The sequence below is a fragment of the Meles meles genome, chromosome 8 (assembly GCF_922984935.1).
Source record: "Meles meles chromosome 8, mMelMel3.1 paternal haplotype, whole genome shotgun sequence".
NCBI classification, from domain to species: domain Eukaryota; kingdom Metazoa; phylum Chordata; class Mammalia; order Carnivora; family Mustelidae; genus Meles; species Meles meles.
This window is the reverse complement of record NC_060073.1, coordinates 64,237,817-64,261,597: the sequence shown is the minus strand read 5'-3', so window position 1 is coordinate 64,261,597 and position 23,781 is coordinate 64,237,817. Positions and strand designations below refer to the sequence as shown.

The 23,781-nt window shown below is 39.1% G+C and overlaps 1 protein-coding gene across 1 annotated transcript in view; it reads left to right on the top strand.

Annotated features, from left to right (window-relative positions):
- Positions 1–23,781, top strand: part of GDPD4 (glycerophosphodiester phosphodiesterase domain containing 4) — a 100,616-nt gene that overhangs the window by 21,097 nt on the left and 55,738 nt on the right. The window contains exons 3-8 of the mRNA XM_046015936.1: positions 1,416–1,475; positions 16,788–16,886; positions 16,957–17,050; positions 17,874–17,951; positions 18,731–18,876; positions 19,321–19,403. Of these exons, the coding sequence (XP_045871892.1) occupies positions 1,416–1,475; positions 16,788–16,886; positions 16,957–17,050; positions 17,874–17,951; positions 18,731–18,876; positions 19,321–19,403 (560 nt within the window). The remainder of the gene's footprint in view (positions 1–1,415; positions 1,476–16,787; positions 16,887–16,956; positions 17,051–17,873; positions 17,952–18,730; positions 18,877–19,320; positions 19,404–23,781) is intronic.

Below are 23,781 nucleotides of genomic sequence, written 5' to 3'. Positions count from 1 at the left end.
AAAAAAGTTCTGCATGGGTTCTGAGAAAGAAAAGGTGACTTACAGCCAAGAGGATTAAGTAAGATTTCTTGGAAGAAGTGGCACTGATGTGTGATCTTGAAGGGATGGTGGATTTGAACACATGTATATGGGGATGGGGGAAGAACATTCCAGGCTGTGGAACATTATGACAAAGGTGCAAGACAAAAATTTGGAGCGTGACTACATAAGAGGGCAAGGTCAGTTCTGTTAGCATGAAGGGAACACAACTGAAAATGGGCTTGTGACAGATTTTGGAAGGTCTGAAAATAGGGCTAAGACATTTGGCATTAATCAGATTTCTATTTTAGGAAAACCATCCTGAAAATTGTGGTGTGGAGGGTGGCTATAGGCAGGGAGGGTGGCTAGAAACTTCTTTTTAATGGGGAAAATGCAGATGAAGGATGTGCTCTGGGCAGAACTCTGACCACTGACTTGTACTGCTTTTATACACAGTGAACATGAACAGGTATAGCTAGCTTCTAAGGTGGGAATGAATTCTAGTGTTCCTACAAGACAGTTTATTATGACTATTCCAACAGACTTTCTACTCTACCCAACTTCTTTTTGGATATATACAGTGACAACAGCAGTGCACAAAGAGGAAGACCTTAGTTCTATTTGTATTGTTAGGTTACTTTGTAACCCTGGTCAAGTCATATAACCCTTTGAGCCTCCATTTCTTTTCTTTCAAATGAGAATGATAATATTTAATAAAATAGTATTTTATTGGGCTGGATAAAGAACAAATGAAATCAGATACATAAAATTATTTTGATAAAAAGTTTAAGACTTTTATACATTCCAACTCTCATTAATATCCTGAGCATCTAAGGGTTCCAATTTTGTTTTTCTCTCCATAGTGACTTGGAGACTGGTTAGATTAGATTCAAATCTTATTAAAATTTATTGACTAAATATCAGGTTAACAACAGTAGTTAAGAGTTGTAACAATGGCACCGATTCCTCGAGAAAGAGCTTTTTAATAACCCTTGGAAGGGCTGGCCTCTGCCTTCTCTCACAAGTGGGTCTAAGTAATACCAGGAATACAGTTCATCATGAGGAAAAGAATTGGTAGGAACCCAGGAAGGACATCAGTGTGGTGATTGTTATGAGATTCCAGAGATGAAAATAATTCTTCCTGGGGGTGCCGGTGAATGTTACAAATAGAGGTGACATTAGAACTGCCTTTGAAGAAGCATCAGTGGTATGGCGGGGGGAAGAACTTCTCAGGCAGGGGAGCCTCATGGCAGACGACCAGAGGCTGCAAAGTGCAGGCATAGCAAGAAGTGAAGGTAGTGCCAGACTGAGAAAGGAATTTTGAGCTACAGAACTCTGCTTTGGGGAGTAACTTGGTGATTTCAACATAACCTCCTTTTTCTTCTTTGCTTTTCCAGGTACTTGCATTTTTATTGGTTTGGGAAGGGTATGAACCAAACCTGCACTGCTTTCATAAGGTAGGACACTGAACCTTTGTAGGAGACCTTGGGCCAGGACTGAATGTACCTCTCAGGCACTCAGTGTTAAGTAGAGTCATCCTTCTTTCATTGTTCCCCTTAGAAAGAAGAGATCTATTTATATTGTTTTAACTGAAATAATTTAATTTCTAACAGATGTCACTGATTTACTGAAGGGACTGAACTCAAACTTCGTTTTTTCTTTTTTTTTTTTTTTTTAACCACTTGTTGTTAAACTCCCTCTGTGACTGTTATTCCCATTTTGCCTAATAACATCTTAGGCAAACTCCATTACTTTCTCAGTCTTTTATAGTCATAAGAACATTCTCATTTCAGTCATTGAAAATTTCAGTTCATTGTAATAACACAATCTTCAACATTATACGATTTTTCCTCTCCTTATTTGGACCTGACCTGGTCCTGGAAGCCTGCAGTGATAGAGCATGATGGTCCTAACTCTCTTTTCACCAGAATAGGGCACAGGGGAAAGGGAGTAGGATAAAAGAACATAGTTGTGCAAAGAGGGGCAAGAGGGTCATCTGGGGTTGATGCTTTCAGGACCAGGTAAATGTACAGTTGTTGGTTTTTTATTGACAGGCTTTTTCATTCATTTTTTTTTTTAAAGATTTATTTATTTGACAGAGAGAGATCACAAGTGAGCAGAGGCAGGCAGAGAGAGAGAGAGGCAAGGAGGCTCTGGGCTGAGCAGAGAGCCTGATGTGGGGCTTGATCCGAGGACACTGAGATCATGACCTGAGCCGAATGCAGGTGCTTAACCCACTGAGCCACCCACGTGCCCCCCAACAGGCTTTTTCTGTGTGTATTTTCAGAGACTTCTGCTGAGAACCTTGACTACACCTTTCTTGGTGGAGTCAGTATCTGTCTTACTATACACCCAGAAATTTGTTGAGGTCTTTTCAACCTTCCCTTATTTTGGAGCCCTTTAAAATGACCCCAGAATGGTGTGTCTCAAGGGATCTGTATGTGTTCCACAGGAAGCAGCATCTGTGCCCCAATATCTGCAAATGTGAAGCTCATTTCCAACATAGCCTCCCTCATTTTGTCCTGCCATGGGCTTGAGCAGCTCCAGCCACAGCCTTGTGCCTTTCTATAGACTTTTTTCAGGCATGGTTTATTACCATATTTTGTTTTTCCCAAACCCAGGAACATATCAAACTCTGAGTGGTCCCCTTAAATTTCCTCCTATTCAAATGAGAAGTATGAACTGAAAATGTTAATTTAAGAGTTATTAGAATAGATCAAAATTGAAGTTATAAGATCTTACAGGAAAAGAATATAGATCAAGAAGTGAAACAATAAGCCTTATTGAGATCACCATGTTTTGGAGTTGGGACACCATGATCAGTTAGCAAAATCAGACTGATAAATACAAAGAACAATTGGTTGCAGGGAAGTGGGGGTGGGGAGTGCTGGGCAAAATTGGTAAAGGGGAGCAGGAGATACAGGCCTCCACTTACGAAATGAATAAGTCACGGGAATAAAGTCACAGGAATATAAGGTACAGTATAGAGAATATAGTTTGCGGTGTTCCAGTAGTGTTGCATGGTGACAGATGGTGGTTACACTTGGGGTGAGCATAGTAACATAGGTGTTGAAAATGAAAATGCTAATTTGGAAAGATATATGAACCGCTGTGTTTATCACAGCATTATTTATGGTAGCTAACATATGGAAGCAGCTTGTGTCCATCAGTAGATGAATGGATAAAGAAGATGCGGTATTCATACATAATAGAATATTACTCAGCCATAAAAAATGAGATCTTGATATTTGCAACAGCATGGATGGGCCTAAAGAATATTATGCTCAGTGAAATAAGTCAGAGAAAGACAAATACCATATGATCTCACTTGTATTTAGAATCTAAAAAACAAAAGTAAGCAAACAAAAAGCAGAAACCTAAAAATACAGAGAACAAACTGGTGGTTGCCAGAGGGGAGGTGGGAGGGAGAAAGACAAAAGAGGGTAATGGAGTGTGGAGTGGAAGTTATAGCTTCCAGTTATAGAATTAATAAGTTACAGAAATGAAAGGTGGTACAGCATAGGGAATATAGTCAATATAGGTATTGTGATAGTGTTGTATGGGTGATAGATGGTAGCTTGAGGTGAGCATATCATAATACATAGATTTACCCAATCATTATGTTATACACCTGAGACTTTTGGAACATTGTGTGCCAACTATGTTTCAATTAAAAAAAAAACACGACACCCCACATTTTAAGTCCCAAGAACAGATTGTATCTTAATATAGAAGAGGAAGGACATTTTTCTGAGTAACTGCATTTGACAGGTTCACATTTTTCTAAGAGAAAATGTTTTATATGTACTTTCTAATTGCCTGTATCCTTTGAATCATTAATAAAAGTTTGGTATTGAGTAGATCATAGAATCCTATGAGATTCATATGAGTCTTATTTGATAATTAAGCCTTTGTGTTGGAATGCTTCTGTTTTTTCAGTAGGCAACTTAAGATTTCTGCATTTGTGTACATAGGAGAGATTGGCATGCACAGGCTTATGTCACTGTGCTTCAGTTTATTGCAGTTTGCAGATACTTTTCCTTTATTACCGTATACTGTATTGTTTGTTTCAGGGGCACAGATCTGTGATTCATCAGTCTTGCACAATTCACAGCACTCCCCATAGCATAGACCCTTCCCAATGTTCATCACACACCCACCTCCTCCTTCCCCCCTCCACTCCAGCAACCCTCAGTTTGTTTCCTGAATTAAGAGTCTCTTATGGTTTGTCTCCCTCTCTGGTTTCATTTTGTTTCATTTTTCCTCCCTCCCCTATGATCCTCTGTCTTGTTTCTCAAATTCCTCAGTCAGTGAGATCATATGATAATTGTCTTTCTCTGACTGACTTATTTCACTCACCATAATGCCCTCTACTTCCATACACTTCATTGAAAATAGCAAGATTTCAGTTTTTTGATGTCTGCATAATATTGCATTGTATGTATATATACCATATCTTCTTTATCCATTCTCTGTTGACAGACATCTAGGCTCTTTCCATGCTTTGGATACTGTGGACATTGCTGCTGTAAACATTAGGGTGCACATGCCCCTTCAGATCAGTACATTTTTATTTTTAGGGTAAATACCCAGTAGTACGATTGCTGGGTCATGGGCTGGCTATGTTTTCAACATTTTGAGGAACATCCATACTGTTTTCCAGAGTGGCTGCACCAGCTTGCATTCCCACCAACAGTATAGGAGGGTTCCCCTTTCTTGACATCCTCACCAACATCGGTCGTTTCCTGACTTGTTAATTTTAGCCATTGTGACTGGTGTGAGGTTGTATCTCACTGTGGTTTTGATTTGTATTTCCCTGATGCTGAGTGATGTTGAGCACTTTTTTTTTAAAAATTTTTTTTAAGATTTTTTAAAATTTATTTGACAGAGAGAGAGATCACAAGTAGGCAGAGAGGCAGGCAGAGAGAGAGGAGGAAGCAGGCTCCCTGCAGAGCAGAGAGCCCAATGTGGGGCTCCATCCCAGGACGCTGAGATCATGACCTGAGCCGAAGGCAGCGGCTTAATCCACTGAGCCACCCAGGCGCCCTCTGTTGAGCACTTTTTCATGTGTTTTTTGGCCATTTGGATGTCTTCATTGCAGAAATGTCTGTTCATGTCTTCTGCCCATTTCTTGATTGGATTATTTGTTCCTTGGGTATTGAGTTTGGTAAGTCCTTTACAGATTTTGGATACTACCCCTTTCTCTGCTATGTCATTTGCAAATATCTTCTCCCATCCTGTCAGTTGTCTTTTGGTTTTGTTGACTGTTTTCTTTGCTGCACAAAAGCTTTTGATGTTGATGAAGACCCGGGAGTTCATTTTTGCTTTTGCTTCCCTTGCCTCTGGAGATGTGTCTAATCAAGAAGTTGCTGTGGTTGAGGTCAAAGAGGTTGCTGCCGGTGTTCTCTTCTAGGATTTTGATGGATATCTCCCTTACATTTAGGTCTTTTGTCCATTTTGAGTTTATCTTTGTGTATGGTGTAAGAAAGTTGTCTAGGTTCATTCTCCTACATGTGGGTGTCCAGTTTTCCCAACACCATTTGTTGAAAAAACTCTTTTTTCCATTGGACATTCCTTCCTGCCTTGTCAGAAGAGTAGTTGACCATAGGGTTGAGGGTCCATTTCTGGCCTCTCTATTCTGTTCCGTTGATCTGTGTGTCTGTTTTTGTGCCAGTATCATACTGTCTTGATGATTGCAGCTTTGTAATAGAGCTTGAAGTCTGGAATGTGATGCCGCTGCCTTTGGTTTCTTTTTCAACATTCCTCTGGCTATTCGGGGACTTTTCTGGTTCCATATAAATTTTAGGAATATTGTTCCATTTCTTTGAAAACAGTTGATGGTATTTTGATAGGGATTGCATTAAATGTGTAGATTGCTTTTGGTAGCACAGAAATTTTCACAGTATTTGTTCTTCTGATCCATGAGCATGGAATGTTTTTCCATTTCTTTGTGTCTTCCTCAGTTTCTTTCATGAGTACTCCATATTTTTTTGAGTACAGATTCTTGGACTCTTTGATTAGGTTTATTCCTAGGTGTCTTATGGTTTTGGGGGCAATTGCGAATGGGATCGACTCCTTAATTTCTCTTTCTTCTGTCTTGTTGGTGTATAGAAATGCAACTGATTTCTGTGCATTGATTTTATATCCTGACACTTTACTAAATTCCTGTATGAGTTCTAGCAGTGTTGGGGTGGAGTCTTTTGGGTTTTCCACGTGAAGTATCATATCATCGACAGAGAGTTTGACGACTTCTTTGCGAATTCAGATGCCTTTTATTTCTTTTTGTTGTCTGATTTCTGAGGCTAGGACTTCTAGGACTTCTTTTGATGTCCATTAGCATGGTAATTTTTTTTCCACCCCCTCCCTCTCAATCTGGAGGTGTCTTTCGATCTAAAATGAGTCTCTTGCAGACAGCATATTGTTGGCTCTTGTTTTTTTTTTTTTAATCCATTCTGACACTGTGTGTTTTTTGATTGGGGCCTTTAACCCATTTACATTCAGGGTACCTTTTGAAAGATAAGGATTTGGTGCTATGGTATTGCCTGTAAGGTGACTGTTAAGTGTATATTGCCTCTGTTCCTTTCTGGTCTGTTATTTTTAGGCTTTCTCTTTGCTTAGAGGACCCCTTTCAATATTTCCTGTAGGGCTGGTTTTGTGTTTGCAAAGTCTTTTAGTTTTTGTTTGTCCTGGAAGCTTTTTCTCTCTCCTTCTATTTTCAGTGAGAGAGCCTAGCTGGATATAGTATTCTTGGCTGCATATTTTTCTCATTTAGTGCTCTGAATATATCATGCCAGTCCCTTCTGGCCTGCCAGGTCTCTGTGGATAGGTCTGCTGCCAATCTAATATTTTGCCATTGTATGTTATAGACATCTTGTCCCAAGCTGCTTTCAGGATTTTCTCTTTGTCTGTGAGACTTGTAAGTTTTACTATTAGATGATGGGGTGTGGACCTATTTTTATTGATTTTGGGTGGGGGTTGTCTGTGCCTCCTGGATTTTGATGCCTGTTTCCTCTCCACATGAGTGCTATCATTTGCTCCAGTATATCTTCAGGCTCTCTCTCTCTTTCTTCTTCTTCTGTGTTCCCTATTATTCTAATATTGTTTTGTCTTCTGGTATCACTTATCTCTCGAATTCTTCCCTTGTGATCCAGTAGTTATCTCTCCTTGTCTCTTCTTGTTTATTCTCTGTCATTTGTTCTTCTATATTCTAATTTGTTCTTCTAATTCTGTCTTCTGCCTCATTTATCCTAGCTGTTAGAGCCTCCATTTTTTATTATACCTCATTAATAACTTTTTAAAATTTCAACTTGCTTAGATTTTAGTTTGTTTCCCCAGAAGGGGATTCTCTAGTATCTTCTGTGCTTTTTTCAAGCCCAGCTAGTATCTTTATAACCGTCATTCTGAACTCTGATTCTGATAGCCTACTAATGTCCATGTTGAATAGGTCTCTAGCAGTGAGTACTGACTCTTGTTTTTTTGGTTTTTTTTGGAGGTTAAGTTTTTCTGTTTTGTTATTTTGTCCAGAGAAGAATAGGTGAGTGAGGGGACAAAGTGCTAATAGGGTAACAATGATCCCAGAAAAATATACACTAAATGAATCAGAAAAGACCCACAACCAGGAGGAAAAGAAAGGAAAATTTAAAAAAGGATATGGTCAGGCTGGTGACTAGAACAGAGCCACATACTAGATTTGGGTGTATTTTGGTCTATTAGAAGAAACTGCCTCCCAAAATTTTGTAGAAAGAAGAACTCATATAAAAGTAAATATGAAGAGGGGATTGAATATGACCGTAAAGATGGAAATTTAAAAAGATTTTAAAAAAAGGAATTGATAAGTTGTTTGAGAAAGGAAAGAAAAAATTTTAAAAAAAGAGAATGTTATCAGGCAGTAACTAGAACAAAGCCATACACTAGATTTAGGGTGTATTTTGGTTTGTTAGAAGAAACTGTATCCCAAAATTTTAAGGAAAGAAAAACTTGTATGTATACAAAAAATAAGGTTATGTTAAATGAAGGGATAGAATATGGCTCTGAAAATGAAAATTAAGAAAGGTTTTTTTAAACGGTTTTGAGAAAATGGTAGTTAAAATAGGAAAGAGGAAAAATTAAAAAGAAAATTTAAAAAATTTAACTTTGAAAGACTAAAGAATCATGGGGGAAAAAATCCTGTGAATTCTATGTGCTATATTCCCTGAGTGTGGGGTTTTGCAGTTCTCATTGACGCATAAGCTTGGTCTTGGCTGGATGGTCTTGCTGATCTTCTAGGGGAGGGGACTTTTGCAGTGATTCTCAAATGTCTTTGCCCAAGGCGGAATTCCTACGTCCTTACCAGGGGCCAGGCTAAGTATTCTGCCCAGGTTTGCTCTGGTAGCTTTTGTTCCCTGAGTGCTTTATGTACAGCTTTGGAGGATGAGAATGAAAATGGCGACCTCCCAATCTCTGGCCTGGAGGAGCCGAACTCAGGCCCCACTTCTCAGTGCACCCTCAGAGAAAGCAGTCATTCCCTCCTATCAACCTGGTCTCTGGCCGCACTTCGTGCTCACCCAGCCTGTGACCGAGCGTTTCTGTCTCTGGCACATGACCCTGTTTGTTGTCTCCAAACCTAGCAGATTCCTGCCATGTATTACAGTGCTCTCCCAGTGGAGGAAGAGGGTTGGGTCTCCCTGGATCTGGTGGGCCCCTGCTCGAAGAGGCTGACTGCTGCAGATCACATTTTAAGGTAACTCTGAGCTGAGAGCCCATTTCTTGGTTCCATCTTTGCAGACAGCTTCCCCGATCCGATACCTGGGAGCCCTGCCACACTTAGGCACCCTCAGTCTTTCCATGACCCCAAGGGTCCTGAGACCACACCATCCCAGAGAGGGCTTCACCCCCCACTTAGCCATCAGAGTGATGTCCCTCAGTGGAGCAGACTTCTAAAAGTTCTGATTTTGTGTTTCGCTGCTCTATCCCTTGCTGGTAGCCAGCTGACAGAGGCTCTCCCCGCCCCGCGCAGTCTGTCTTCCCATGTATCACCTTGGATTCACTTCTCTGCATATCCTGCCTTTCAGAAAGTGGTTGCTTTTGTGTTCATAGAATTGCTGCTCTTAGTTTCCTTGATCTCCTATTGAGTTTATAGGTGTTCAGAATATTTCGATAACTATCCAGCTGAATTCCTGGGACCAGATGAAATGTAAGTCTCCTGCTCCTCTGCTATCTGGCTCCTCTCCAGTACATCATTAGTTTTTGATGTAGTGTTCCATGATTCATTTTTTGTGTATAACACCCAGTGTTCTATGAAATCCATGCCCTTCTTGATACCCATCACCAGGCTCATCCATCCCCCTACTTCCCTCCCTTCTTGTTTCCTGGAGTCCAGTCTCTCATGGTTCATCTCTCACTCTCGTTTCTCCCCTTTCATTTTCCCCTTCTCCTAGGTTCCTCCATTGTATTCCTTATGTTCCACAGCTAAGTGAAATGGTATGATAATTGACTTTCCATGTTTGACTTATTTCACTTAGCATAATCTCCTCTAGTGCCAAACATGATGATGCAAAAATTGGGTATTCATCCTTTTGGATGGCTGAGTAATATTCCGTTGTGTATATGGACCACATCTTTATCCATTTGTCTGTTGAAGGGCATCTTGGCTCTTTCCACATTTTGGCTGTTATGGACATTGCTGCTATGAACGTTAGGGTGCATATGACCCTTCTTTTCACTACATCTGTATCTTTGGGATAAACACCCAGTAGTGCAATTGCTGTGTCATAGGGTAGCTCTATTTTTAATTTTTTGAGGAACCTCCAAACTATTTTCCAAAATGGCTACACCAATTTGTATTCCCCACCAACAGTGTAAGAAGGTTTCCCTTTCTCCACAACTTCTCCAACATTTGTTGTTTCTTACATTGTTGATTTTTGCCATTCTAACTGGTGAAAGATGGTATCTCAATGTGGCTTTGATTTGAATTTCCCTGACAACTAATGATGTTGAAATCATGTTATCATGTGTCTGTTAGCTATTTGTATGTCTTCTTTGGAGAAGTGTCTGCACATGTTTTCTGCCCATTTTTTGACTTGATTATCTTTTTGTTGGTTGCTAAGTTTGAGAAGATCTTTATAGATCTTCAATGTCAGCCCTTTGTCTGTAGTGTCATTTGCAAAATTCTTCTCCCATTCTGTGGATTTCCTCTTTGTTTTGTTGACTGTTTCCTTTGTGGTGCAGAAGCTTTTTATCTTGATCAAGTCCCAAAAGTTTATTTTTGCTTTTGTTTCCCTTGCCTTTGGAGACGTGTCTTGAAAGAAGTTGCTGTGGCTGATGTCGAAGATATTACTGCCTATGTTCTTCTCTGAGATTTTGAAGGATTTCTTTCTCACATTGAGATATTTCATCCATTTAGAGTTTATCTTTGTGTATGATAAAAGAGAATGGTCCAGTTTCATTCTTCTGTATATAGCTGTCCCGTTTTCCTAGTTATGAATGAAAGGGGGAGATCACGACTAACACCAAGGAAATAGAAACAGTCATCAGAAATTATTATCAACAGCTATATGCCAGTAAGTTAAGCAATGTGGAAGAAATGGATGCATTCCTGGAAACCTGAAAACTTCCAAGACTGAAACAGGAAGAAATTAACAACCTGAGTAGACCAATCACTGGTAAGGAGATTGAAGCAGTGATCAAAAAACAGGAGTCTGGGACCTGATGAATTCCCTAGGGATTTCTACCAAACAGTCAAAGAAGAAATATTACCTGTTCTCTTGAAGCTGTTTCAAAAAATAGAAACAGAAGAAAATCTTCCAGACTCTTTCTCTGAGGCCAACATTACCTTGATCCACAAACCAGGCAAAGACTCCATCAAAAAAGAGAATTTCAGGGGCGCCTGGGTGACTCAGTGGGTTAAGCCTCTGCCTTCGGCTCAAGTCATGATCTCAGTGTCCTGAGATGGAGCCCTGCATTGGGCTCCCTCCTCAGCAGGGAATCTGCTTCTCCCTCTGCTTCTTACCCTCCCCCCTGCTTGTGCTCTCTTATATGCTCTCTGTAATAAATAAATAAAATTAAAAAAAAATTTCAGATCAAGATCCCTGATGAAGATGTATGCCAAAATTCTCAACAAGATCTTAGCTAATATGATCCAACAGTACATTAAAAGGATTATTCATAACCACCAGGTGGGATATATCCCTAGGATGCAAAGGTGGTTCAACATTTGCAAATCAATGAATGTAACTAAGAGAAGAGAAGAACCATATGGCCCTCTCGATTGATACAGAAAAAGCATTTGGTAAAATACAACATCCTTTCCTGATTAAAACTCTTCAAAGTATAGGGATAGAGGGAACATTCCTCAACTTCATAAAATCCATCTATGAAAAAAGCACAGCGAGTTTTGAGATCATTGAGATCAGGAACATGACAAGGATGTCCACTCTTGCCACTATTGTTCAGTATAGTACTAGAAGTCCTAGCAATGGCAGTCAGACAACAAAAAGAAATAAAAGGTATTCAAATTGGCAAAGAAGTCAGTCTCTTCACAGATGACATGATACTCTATGTGGAAAACCCAAAAGTCTCCATCCCCAAATTACTAGAACTCATGCAACAAGTCAGTAATGTGGCATGATATAAAATCAATGCAGAGAAATCAGTTGCTTTCTTATACATGAACAATGAAACTGTAGAAAGAGAAATTAGAAAATTGATTCCATTTACAATAGCACCAAAAAACCATAAGATACCTTGGAATAAACCTAACCAAAGAGGTAAAGGATCTAATTCTAAGAACTACAAAACACTCATGAAAGAAATTGAAGACACAAAAAGATGGAAAAACGTCCATACTCATGGATCAGAAGAGTAAACATTGTTAAAACATCTATGCTCTCCAGATCAATCCATACTTTAAAAGTCATCGCAATCAAAACACCAGTGGCACTTTTGAAAATGCTAGAACAATCATAAAATTTTTTATTTAACCAGAAAAGACCCCAAATCGCCAATGAAATGTTGAAAAAGAAAAAAACTGGGGGCATCATGTTGCCTGATTTCAAGCTATATTACAAAGTTGTGATCACCAAGACAACATGGTACTAGCAAAATAAAAACAGATACATAGGCCAGTGGAACAGAATAGAGAGCCCAGATACGGACTCAACTCTGTGGTCAACTAATCTTCGACAAAGCAGGAAAAATACCCAACAGAATTAAGACAGTCCCTGAAAAAGAATTTTCTTTCCAAATACTGCTGTACATTGATAATACACCTGGTCACCCAAGAATTCACATGGAGATGTATAGCAAAATGAATGTTGTTTTTATGCCTGTTAATACAACATCCATTTTGCAGCCCATGGATTGAGGGATGATTTTGACTATCAACTATTACTATTATTTAAGAAATACACTTTGTAAGGCTAATAGCTGCCACAGATAGTGATTCCTCTGATGGACCTGGGCAAAGTAATTGAAAACTTTCTTGAAGGGTGCAACTTTCAGGATGTCGTGAAGAACATCTGTGATTCATGGGAAGAGGTCAAACTATCAACATAAACAGGAGTTTGGAAGAAGTGGATTTCAACTCTCATGGATGACTCTGTGTTTCAAGACTTGAGGGAGTAACTGCAGACATGGTGGAAATTGCAAGAGAACTAGGATTAGAAGTGAAGCTAATTAGATTAATTAATCTAATTAGCTAATCATTAGATGTGACTGTATTGCTATAGTTTTATGGTAAAACTTGAATGGATGAGCAGTTACTTCTCAGGGATGAGCAAAGAAAGTGGTTTCTTGAGGTGAATTCCACTGATGAAGATGCTGTGAAGAGGGATGAAATGACACAAAAGGATTTAGAATATTACATAAACTTAGTTGGTAAAGCAGTAGCAGGGTTTGAGAAGAGTGGTTCCAGTTTTGAAAGTTTTACTGTGAATGAAATACTGTCAAAAAACATCACATGCTACAGAGAAATCATTCATGAAAAGAAGAGTCAATCAATGCAGCAGACTTCCTTGTAGTCTTATTTTAATAAAATAGCCATTGCCACCCCAGCCTTCAGCAACCACCACCCTGATGAGTCAGCACCTATCAACACTAAGGCAAGACTTTTCACTGGCAAAAACATTATGATTCACTGAAAGCTCAGATGAGCTTTCAGCAGTGAAATATTATCAGCAATGAAGTATTTGATGAGCATTTTCAGCAATGAAGTATTTTTGAATTAAGGTATATACATTGTTTTTAAACAATAAGAGAAGAGAGAAGAACCACATGGTCCTCTCAATTGATGCAGAAAAAGCATTTGACAAAATGCAGCATCCGTTCCTGATGAAAACGCTTCAAAGTATAGGGATAGAGGGAACATTCCTGAACTTCATGAAATCTATCTATGAAAGACCCATAGCAAATATCATCCTCAATGGGAAAAAGTTTGCAGCCTTCCCGTTGAGATCAGGAACACGACAAGGATGCCCACTCTCACCACTCTTGTTCAACATAGTACTAGAAGTTCTAGCAACGGCAATCAGACAACAAAGAGGAATAAAAGGTATCCAAATTGGCAAGGAAGAAGTCAAACTCTCTCTCTTCGCAGATGACATGATTCTTTATATGGAAAACCCCAAAGACTCCACCCCCAAACTACTAGAACTCATACAGCAATTCAGTAACATGGCAGGATACAAAGTCAATGTACAGAAATCAGTGGCTTTCTTATACACTAACAATGAAAATACAGAAAGGGAAATTAGAGAATCGATTCCATTTACTATAGCACCAAGAACCACAAGATACCTGGGAATAAACCTAACCAAAGAGGTAAAGGACCTGTACTCGAGGAACTACAGAACACTCATGAAAGAAATTGAAGAAGACACAAAAAGAAGACTGTTCCATGCTCTTGGATTGGAAGAATAAACATTATTAAAATGTCTATACTGCCTAGAGCAATCTATACTTTTAATGCCATTCCGATCAAAATTCCACCGGTATTTTTCAAAGAGCTGGAGCAAGTAATCCTAAAATTTGTATGGAATCAGAAGAGACCCCGAATTGCTAAGGAAATGTTGAAAAACAAAACCAAAACTGGCGGCATCACGTTACCCGATTTCAAGCTTTACTACAAAGCTGTGATCACCAAGACAGCGTGGTACTGGCATGAAAACAGACACCTAGACCAGTGGAACAGAGTGGAGAGCCCAGATATGGACCCTCAACTCTATGGTGAAATAATCTTCAACAAAACAGGAAAAAATATTCAATGGAAAAAAGACAGTCTCTTCAATAAATGGTGCTGGGAAAACTGGACAGCAATATGTAGAAGAATGAAACTCGACCATTCTCTTACACCGTACACAAAGATAAACTCGAAATGGATAAAATACCTCAACGTGAGACAGGACTCTATCAGAATCCTAGAGGAGAACATAGGCAGTAACCTCTTCGATATCAGGCACAGCAACTTCTTTCAAGATATGTCTCCAAAGGCAAAGGAAACAAAAGCAAAAATGAACTTTTGGGACTTCATCAAGATCAAAAGCTTCTGCACAGCAAAGGAAACAGTCAACAAAACAAAAAGGCAACCCACGGAATGGGAGAAGATATTTGCAAATGACAGTCCAGACAAAAGGTTGATATCCAGGATCTATAAAGAACTCTCAAACTCAACACACACAAAACAGATAATCATATCAAAAAATGGGCAGAAGATATGAACAGACACTTCTCCAACGAAGACATACAAATGGCTATCAGACACATGAAAAAATGCTCATCATCACTAGCCATCAGGGAGATTCAAATTAAAACCACATTGAGATACCACCTGACACCAGTTAGAATGGCCAAAATTAGCAAGACAGGAAACAACGTGTGTTGGAGAGGATGTGGAGAAAGGGGAACCCTCTTACACTGTTGGTGGGAATGCAAGTTAGTGCAGCCACTTTGGAGAACAGTGTGGAGATTCCTGAAGAAATTAAGAATAGAGCTTCCCTATGACCCTGCAATTGCACTGCTGGGTATTTACCCCAAAGATACAGATGTAGTGAAAAGAAGGGCCATCTGTACCCCAATGTTTATTGCAGCAATGGCTACGGTCACCAAACTGTGGAAAGAACCAAGATGCCCTTCAACGGATGAATGGATAAGGAAGATGTGGTCCATATACACAATGGAGTATTATGCCTCCATCAGAAAGGATGAATACCCAACTTTTGTAGCAACATGGACGGGACTGGAAGAAATTATGCTGAGCGAAATAAGTCAAGCAGAGAGAGTCAAGTATCATATGGTCTCACTTATTTGTGGAGCATAACAAATAACATGGAGGACATGGGGAGATGGAGAGGAGAGGGAGTTGAAGGAAACTGGAAGGGGAGATGAACCATGAGAGACTATGGACTCTGAAAAACAACCAGAGGGTTTTGAAGGGGCGGGGGGTGGGGGGGTGGGAGGTTGAGGAACAAGGTGGTGGGTAATAGGGAGGGCACGTACTGCATGGAGCACTGGGTGTGATGCCAAAACAATGAACACTGTTATGCTGTAAATAAACAAATAAAAAAAAACATGTATTTCAATTATACACTTAATTGACTACAATATGGTATAACCATAACTTTTATATGCAATGGGAAAGCAAAAAATTCATTGTCTTGCTTTATTGTAATAATGCCTTTATTTTGGTGATCTGGAACTGAACCTACAGTTATGTCTGAGGTGTGCCTGTACTTTTTCTTTTTTGTAATGTCCTTGTTGAGTTGGGGCATGAATGTTTTGTTGGCTATGTAAAACAAGTCAGAATATGAATTTGTTAAGGAGTGGAAATATTTATTCTTTAAATGTTTGGTAAATTAGCCATTGAGGTATTTTATGATAAAGTTTGATTATGGATTCAATTACTTTAATAGATAATGGAAAAGAGGTAACTAAACACTCTTTAGTACTGTTCTCACAGTACATATGTAGAAAAACTATACATTTAAAGGAGAAAAACTTGGGTGCCTGGGTGGCTCAGTGGGTTAAGCCTCCACCTTCAGCTCAGGTCATGGTCTCAGGGTCCTGGGATCCAGGCCCGCATCAGGCTCTCTGCTCGGCAGGGAGCCTGCTTCCCCCCTCTCTCTGCCTGCTTCTCTGCCTACTTGTGATCTTTCTCTCTCTGTCAAATAAATAAATAATATCTTTACAAAAATAAAGGAGAAAACTTAAAGTTGTGTTTTCTTGGTCTCAATGTTTTTTTTCTTGTGAAGTATATAGTGTTCTGGCAGGCAGATTTCTGTTTCCCTTTGTTCCCTTTGTTCAACAAATATTTATTGGATGCCTACTGTGTGCCAAAAATTCTGCAAGGCAGTAAGATATAATCATAAACATTGTCCTTGATATCATGAATATTATAGTCTGTTGCAGAAGACATACATAGAAAAGGCAATTATAGAATACTATTTACTTGTGAATGCATTGAATCATATAGAAAAGTAGTGAACATTTGTAATGGCCTTTGTTGAAGCAGGGTGAGAGGTGCTAAGCAATGTTAAGGGCCCAGCTGAGGCTAGAGATGATAAATTAGTAAAGACATCAGACCATATAGCTGAGTAATTTTTTCCCCAGCCATGCTGTCCAGCAAAGACTTAGCACAGAGATGGTTAAGTGATTGGATCCATTCTATGTTGAAGATTTGCAAGACAGAGTAAAAGGATGAGGAAATGAAGTCCCATTGTTGGGACACACATGTAATTCCCCCAAACAGTTCTGATTCAGCCTAGTGCCTTGAAGTCAGGAGATTCTTTCTGTTTCCCCAGGTCCTGGTTCTGCTAGTGATTTTGACAGTCTCATTTTTTTTGTGGATTTTATTCACGTACTGGAAGGACAGGTGGCTGACTACTGGGCTGTCACTGCAGGTAAGCATCATCCTATAGGTCTAGCGCTGTCTGTCTAGATGTGTCAGCCTAACTTTTGGCTTTCTCCCAGATCTTTGCTCCCTATGTGCACCTGAGTGGCATAACTATGATGGTTATCCTTTCCTGGCCTGTGGGCTTCTACGTAATCCATTTGGAAGAAGAAGGTATGTCATGTGATAGAACCTTGCCTGTTTATTTCAGCTCTAACTTTAGCTTGTATTCTTCACTTAGCAAAATGCAAGTTTAGTAGATAGCCACTACTATACCTCTTTGAAATTCATTTAGCTTTTTTCGGTCGAACTCACAACCGCATGTGGCCTGTCACAGCATTTTCCTGGCCAAACAAGTCTCCTTCTCATAAGGGATTCTTCTAGAAAAATAAGATTTTTTTTCTATGTTGTTACAGATTTTCTGGGAATGGATTGAGGGTGGGATGAGAGGTACATTTTAATTTTATTTGACTGAAGTGATTGCATAAGTCAGTTTCTTTAGTTTTTATCAAATATTACTAGTGTCAACTAACAAACTTATGATGGGTCCAGATATCCCTCGTTCCATCCTAGTAATTCAAAGCAGTCTCCTGTGACTCCCTGACTCATAGCAGAAGCAGAAAATGTCTGCTACTGCCACTTATCTCTCCATTCCTAATATGGAAACAAAAGAATCAGCGCTGTATACCAAAAGAATCAGAGAATCAGAGCTGTATGCCAAATTGTTCTGAGAATAGAGTTACCTTGCAGCACCTTTACTAAAAAAATAGGGTCTTCCTTTCTCTACTGTCTCTCTTTTTACTCTTGGTTAAATAAGGAGTATTTGCTTCCTGCATTATGGAAGGATGCAGGCAAAAGAAAGACTGGATTGATACTTTTGCCATTGTGTCCTTGTACATGTGTGTACGAGTAAGTAGAGGTGAATTTTAAGCAATATTTCTGGGGCAGGATCTTAAAGGGGATAATAATGAACTCTTTTTCATTTCCTAAATTTTAGCTAGAATCAGAAGATACAAGATGACAAATTATGACAGAGAAAAAACCAAGAGATGTAATATACTCACAAAGTTGAGAGGTTAGAGCTGGAGATCTAGATTTGCAAGTGATCGGAGCATAAGTGGTAACTTAAAAATACGCAAATGGGTAAAATTCTCAGAGGTCTAAAATAGTGTTGGGGGATGACCAGTGATAACAGATATAATAGGCTGCTGGGTGGGTGTGTAGGAAAGAAAGAAAGAGAGAGAAGAGCAAATACCTAATATTTATTGATGACCTATTATGACTCATCACTGTTGATATATCAGTTCTCTGAGGTAGGTTTTAGTAGAAGGATAGCTCCATTTTTCAGAGTGAAGAAAATGAAGACTCAGAGAGGTTAAGCAACATGTCCTTAGTCACACAACTAGAAAGTGGTAGACTATGGCTTCGAACTAAGATTTCCGTCAACTAGTGCTCCTTCCACTATTTTGCAGTGTCTTGAATACACACAGGCATTTTAGGCTTATCTTTACAGGCTTTCTCAGAACCTTCCAAACTACTCTTCCTCCTGCGAAGGTATTCCTTAACATTTTCTCTCCATTCTACCTCCTTCACAGTTCATTCCCTTTTAAATTTACAGTTCCAGTGATTTTTTTCTTAATAGTAATGCTTGTATTTGGATAGCCCTATACTTTAAAAATCACTGAAAATAAGTGAGGACATGACAGAAATAGTAAATCAGCCAGTCCATAGAATCAATGAAACCAGTAGACTGGGTATTAACTGACAGCTGCTGGGATAGTTTGTTGCTTGAGATGGTTCTCCATTCCACTTCTGCTTTGTTCTCACTTCTCTCTCTCCCAATTTTTTTTTTAGCTCTACAGGTGGCTATTGGATTGCCTTTTTTCTTTATCCTTTTATGTCTCTATGTTATTCCATTGGGGATTCATTCTCCCTGCATTCTGGAGGAGGGTAAATTGGGACCCAGGCCAGACTTCATTGGACATAGAGGTGCACCCATGGTAGGTCTGAGCATGGGTGAGTAGGCATATACATGGGGTGTGTGGATGAGAGAATGGGACCTCAGAACCATGGTTCTCAGAACCATGAGAACCATGGTAACCCCTGGAAAGGAAAAGGGGTTGGCTGGAAATGACAAGAATGAAGAGTTAATTGTAGAGGTTGGATTTGAACCCAAGTCACCTAACTTATCTTTCTGTACTGTGCCCAGTCACATTACCTCAGATGAGCAAAGTCCCACAATCAGTTTGGGTAGAGGAGAATATAAGCAGGCTCTTTGAAAAATAGCTTTTTTTTTTTTTTTTTTTTTTTTTTTCAAAGAGCCAAGGGATCCAAACTCGTCTTTCTAAAGCCCTTTGTTACTGGGCTCCCTCCCAGCCATTAAAGGGATGATGGCAGGGAGAGAGACTCTGAGGAATAGCAGCTGATGTTCTTTTCTTCCACAGTTGGGGCCTGAGAATACCATGATGTCCTTTGAGAAAGCTGTTGAACAAGGGGCCTGGGGGCTGGAGAGTGATGTACAATTAAGGTAGGGAAGCAGGGGATGGAGCGGGGAGGAGCTAAAACCAATGCCATGGAAGATGGACCAGTATGACCCAACTTGTAGAGAGGGCAAGCCCTGGGAAGTTTCTCCTGTATTTGTATGGCACATATGCACACAGCACACACAGAATCACTTCTTTACAAAACATAAATCTGTACCCCTGCATTCTCAAATATAGTCTCATAAATCATACACACACTATATAGTTTCCATATATAATTCAAATTTGTGCTCATTGCAAACCATGCTGACATTTTAATCCCATGCACTATCCTAGCAATCTACTTAAAATTCCCTGGGAACCTACTATATTCTAGGCCTTTCTGTGGGTGCTAGAGAGAGGCAAAAAGATGTAGCCCTGCCTAATAGATGTTCCTAGCCAGTGAAGGAGACTGAGCAGCTGGATGTGGAAAGGTTTCATCTGTAGTATGTATATATTAGAAATATGGTTTGTACAAAGTGCCTTTACAACCCTTCTAAGGGAAAAACAGTAGAGAAATGGATAGTTTATTAGAGCTCCTGGGTCTTTTATTGAAATGTCTCATGGTCATGGCGTAATGTGGTAAAGGTGCTGAGTTAGCGAGGTCCTGGCGTACCATCTTTCTCTGTCCTGTTACCTCTCTGACTTCAACTTTAATGTAGGTGATCGTTCCAACCCCTCAGTATTTTTGCTCATTGTTCCTGCACCATTCACATTCATGGTCATACCCTATACTTTATCATTACCAAAAATTGCATATCAGCCAGAGTCCAGTCAGGACATGAATACCACACCAGTAGCTTGAACAGGAAAAATGCAGTATCAAGAATTACTAAGTATGGGGTGCCTGGGTGGCTCAGTGGATTAAAGCCTCTTCTTTCAGCTCAGGTCATGATCCCAGGGTCCTGGGATCGAGCCCCACATCGGGCTCTCTGCTCAGCAGGGAGCCTGCTTCCCCCCTCTCTCTGCCTGCCTCTCTGCCTACTAGTGATCTCTGTCTGACAAATAAAATCCTTTAAAAAAAAGTTAAAAAAAGAATTAGTATAAGTATTAAAATGTGGTTAACTACCAAAGGAGGTAAGAGGATCCTGGGAAATATAAAAATATGAAGTACAGCTATTGGAACTTCTATTCCAGATGAAACAGAGTAAGCACATTCCACCTTATTTTTTCCAAGAAGTACAAAATACAACAACAACAACAACAAATGGACAAAAATCACATACTTAAAAGTGCATGAGAATAAGAGATGTAGGGGTGCCTGGATGGCTTAGTCATTAAGTGTCTGCCTTCGGTCAGGTCATGATCCCAGAGTCCTGGGAGTAAGCCCCACATTGGGTTCCCTGCTCAGCAGGAACCTGCTCCCTCTCCCACTCCCCTTGCCTGTGTTCTCCCTCTTGCTGTGTCTCTTTCTGTCAAATAAATTTTAAAAATCTTAAAAAAATAAGAGAGATAGCTGGCTTTCCTAACACACAGGCACAGAGAGCTAGGCAAATGAGACAGAGGAATATGTCACAAATGAAAGAACAGGACAGAATCACAGGAAGAGAACTAAAATGTAAGTAAACATGCCTGAGAGAATTTAAAGTAATGATCAAAAAGATACTCACTGGACTTCAGAAAAGAGAGGAAGGCATCAGTGAGACCCTTAAGACAGAGATAGAAAAAGAACCATTCGGAGTTGAAGAACACAATCAATAAAAATACACTTGATGAAATAAATAGCAGGCTGACAGAAGCAGAGGAACAATTTAATGAACTGGAAGACAGAGGAATGGAAAGCAACCAAACTGAACAAATGAGGAAAGAAGAATTATGAAAATGAGAATAGGCTTAGGGAACTCAGTGACTCCATCAAGCATAATAATATTCACATTATAGGGTTCCCAAAAGAAGAAGAGAAAAGGGGGCAAAAAATTTATTTGAAGAATTAGGAGCTAAAAACTTCCCTAAACTGGGGGAGGAAACAGATATCTAGATCCAGGAGGCAGAGAGATTCCCTCAACAAAATCAACCAAAGTAGGTTCACACCAAGACATATAGTAATCAAAATGGCATAAAGTAATGATAAAAAAAAATCACAAAATCAGCAAGAGAAAACACAGTTACATACAAGAGAAACCCTGTAAGTCTATCAGATTTTTCAGCAAAAACTTTGTAGGCCAGAAGAGAGTGGCACGATTCCATGCCATATTCCATGTGCCAAAATGGAATAATGAACAGCCAAGAATACTCTTTCCAGCAAGGCTGTCATTCAGAATAGAAGGAGAGATAATTTCTCAAAGAAAAACTAAAGGAGGTCATGACCACTAAATCAGCCCTACAAGAAATATTAATGGGCACCCTTGAGTGGAAAGGAAAGACCTTAAGTGAGAATATGAAAAGTAGGAAACACAAGAACAGTAAAAATAAGTATTTCTGTAAAAAACCAGTCAGGGCATTCATTAAAGGATGTAAAATATGACACCGTATACTTAAAATGGGAAAAAAGGAGTAAAAACTGGGTTTGAACTTAAGTGACAAGTCAACTTAGTGTAGATTGCTATTTGCAGAAGATGTTATATGCTACCGTAATGGTAACTACAAATTAAAAACCACTAATATGGAAATAATGTGCAAAGAATAAAGAGAAAGGATTCCAAGTATAAAACTAAGAAAACCAGCAAATCATGCAAGAGAAAAAGAGAAGAAAGTATTAGAGAAAAACTACAAAACAACCAGTAACAAAAAGTCAAACATATCTATCAATAATTACTTTGAATGTAAATGGACTAAATGCTCCAATCAAAAGACATAGAGTAACAGAGTGGATTAAAAAAAAAAAAGACCCATCTATATGCTCCCTACACAGGACCCATTTCATATCTAAAGAAACCTGAAAATTGAAAATGAGGGGCAGGAAAAACATTATCAAAATGGATGTCCAAAGAAAGAGTAGCAATACTTAATATTGGACAAAATAAAGTTTTATGTTTTAAAATTTTTTTAATTTTTTAAAATTCTAACATAGTTAATATATAGTGTCATATTAGTTTTAGGTGTACAGTATAGTGATCAGAATTTCAAGGGGTTCCCAGGTGGCTTTCTCAGTGAAGTGGCTGTTTGACTCAGGTCATGATCCTGGGTTCCTGGGATCGAGCCCCACATGGGGCTCCCTGCTCAGCAGGGAGCTTGCCTCTCCCTCTGCAACTCCCCCTGCTTATGTGTGCTCTTGCTGTCTCTCTCTGTCTCTCATTCTCTGTCAAATAAATAAAATCCTAAAAAAAAAAAAAGTTCTGTACATTACTCAGTGTTCATGATGTTAAGTAAACTCTTAATCCCCTTTACCTATTTTACCCTTCTCCCTGACCATCCTCCTCTAGTAACCTTCTGTTTGTTCTCTATTGTTAAGACTCTGATTCTTGGTTTGTCTCTTTTTTTTTCCTTTGTTCATTTGTTTCTTTTTTAAAAATTTTTTTAAATTTAAATTTTAAGTAGTTAGCACACAGTTCAGTATTGGTTTCTGGAGTAGTACTCAGTGATTCGTCACTTACATACAACACACAGTGCTCATCATAACAAGTGCCCTCCTCAATACCCATCATCCCTCTAGCCCATCACCCACCCTCAGTTTGTTCTCTGTCATTAAGAGTCTCTTATGGTCTACATATATCGGGCAAAATAAACTTTAAAACAAAGTGTAACAAGAGACAAAGAAGGACACTATATAATAATAAAGGGGACAATCTAACAGCGTAATATAACAATTATAAGTATTTACGTACCCAACATGGGATCACCCAGATACGTAAAACAGTTAATAACAAACACAAACTAATTGATAGTAATACAATAATGGTAGGGGACTTTAACACCCCACTTACATCTACTAATAGGTTATCCAAACAAAAAGTCAAAAGAAAACGAGGGCTATGAATGACACACTGGACTAGATTTCACAGATAAATTCAACATATTCCAAAATAAAACAACAGAATATACATTCATTTCAAGTACACATGTAACATTTTTCCAGTATAGATCACATATTAGGCAAAAAAAAAAAAAAAAGCCCCGACAGTTTCAAAGAAATCTAAGTCATACCATGCATCTTTTCTGATTGCAATGTTGTGAAACTAGAAATCAACCACAAGAAAAAAGCTGAAAAGAACACAAATCCATGGAGGTTAAATAACATGCTAGTAAGCAATGAATGGGTCAACCAAGAAATCAAAGAGGAAGTAAAAAAATACATCAAAACAAACAAAAATAGGAGGGGAGGAGTCAAGATGGCGGAGAAGTAGCAGGCTGAGACTACATCAGGTAGCAGGAGATCAGCTAGATAGCTTATCTAAACATTACAAACACCTTCAAATCCAACGGGAGATCGAAGAGAAGAAGAAC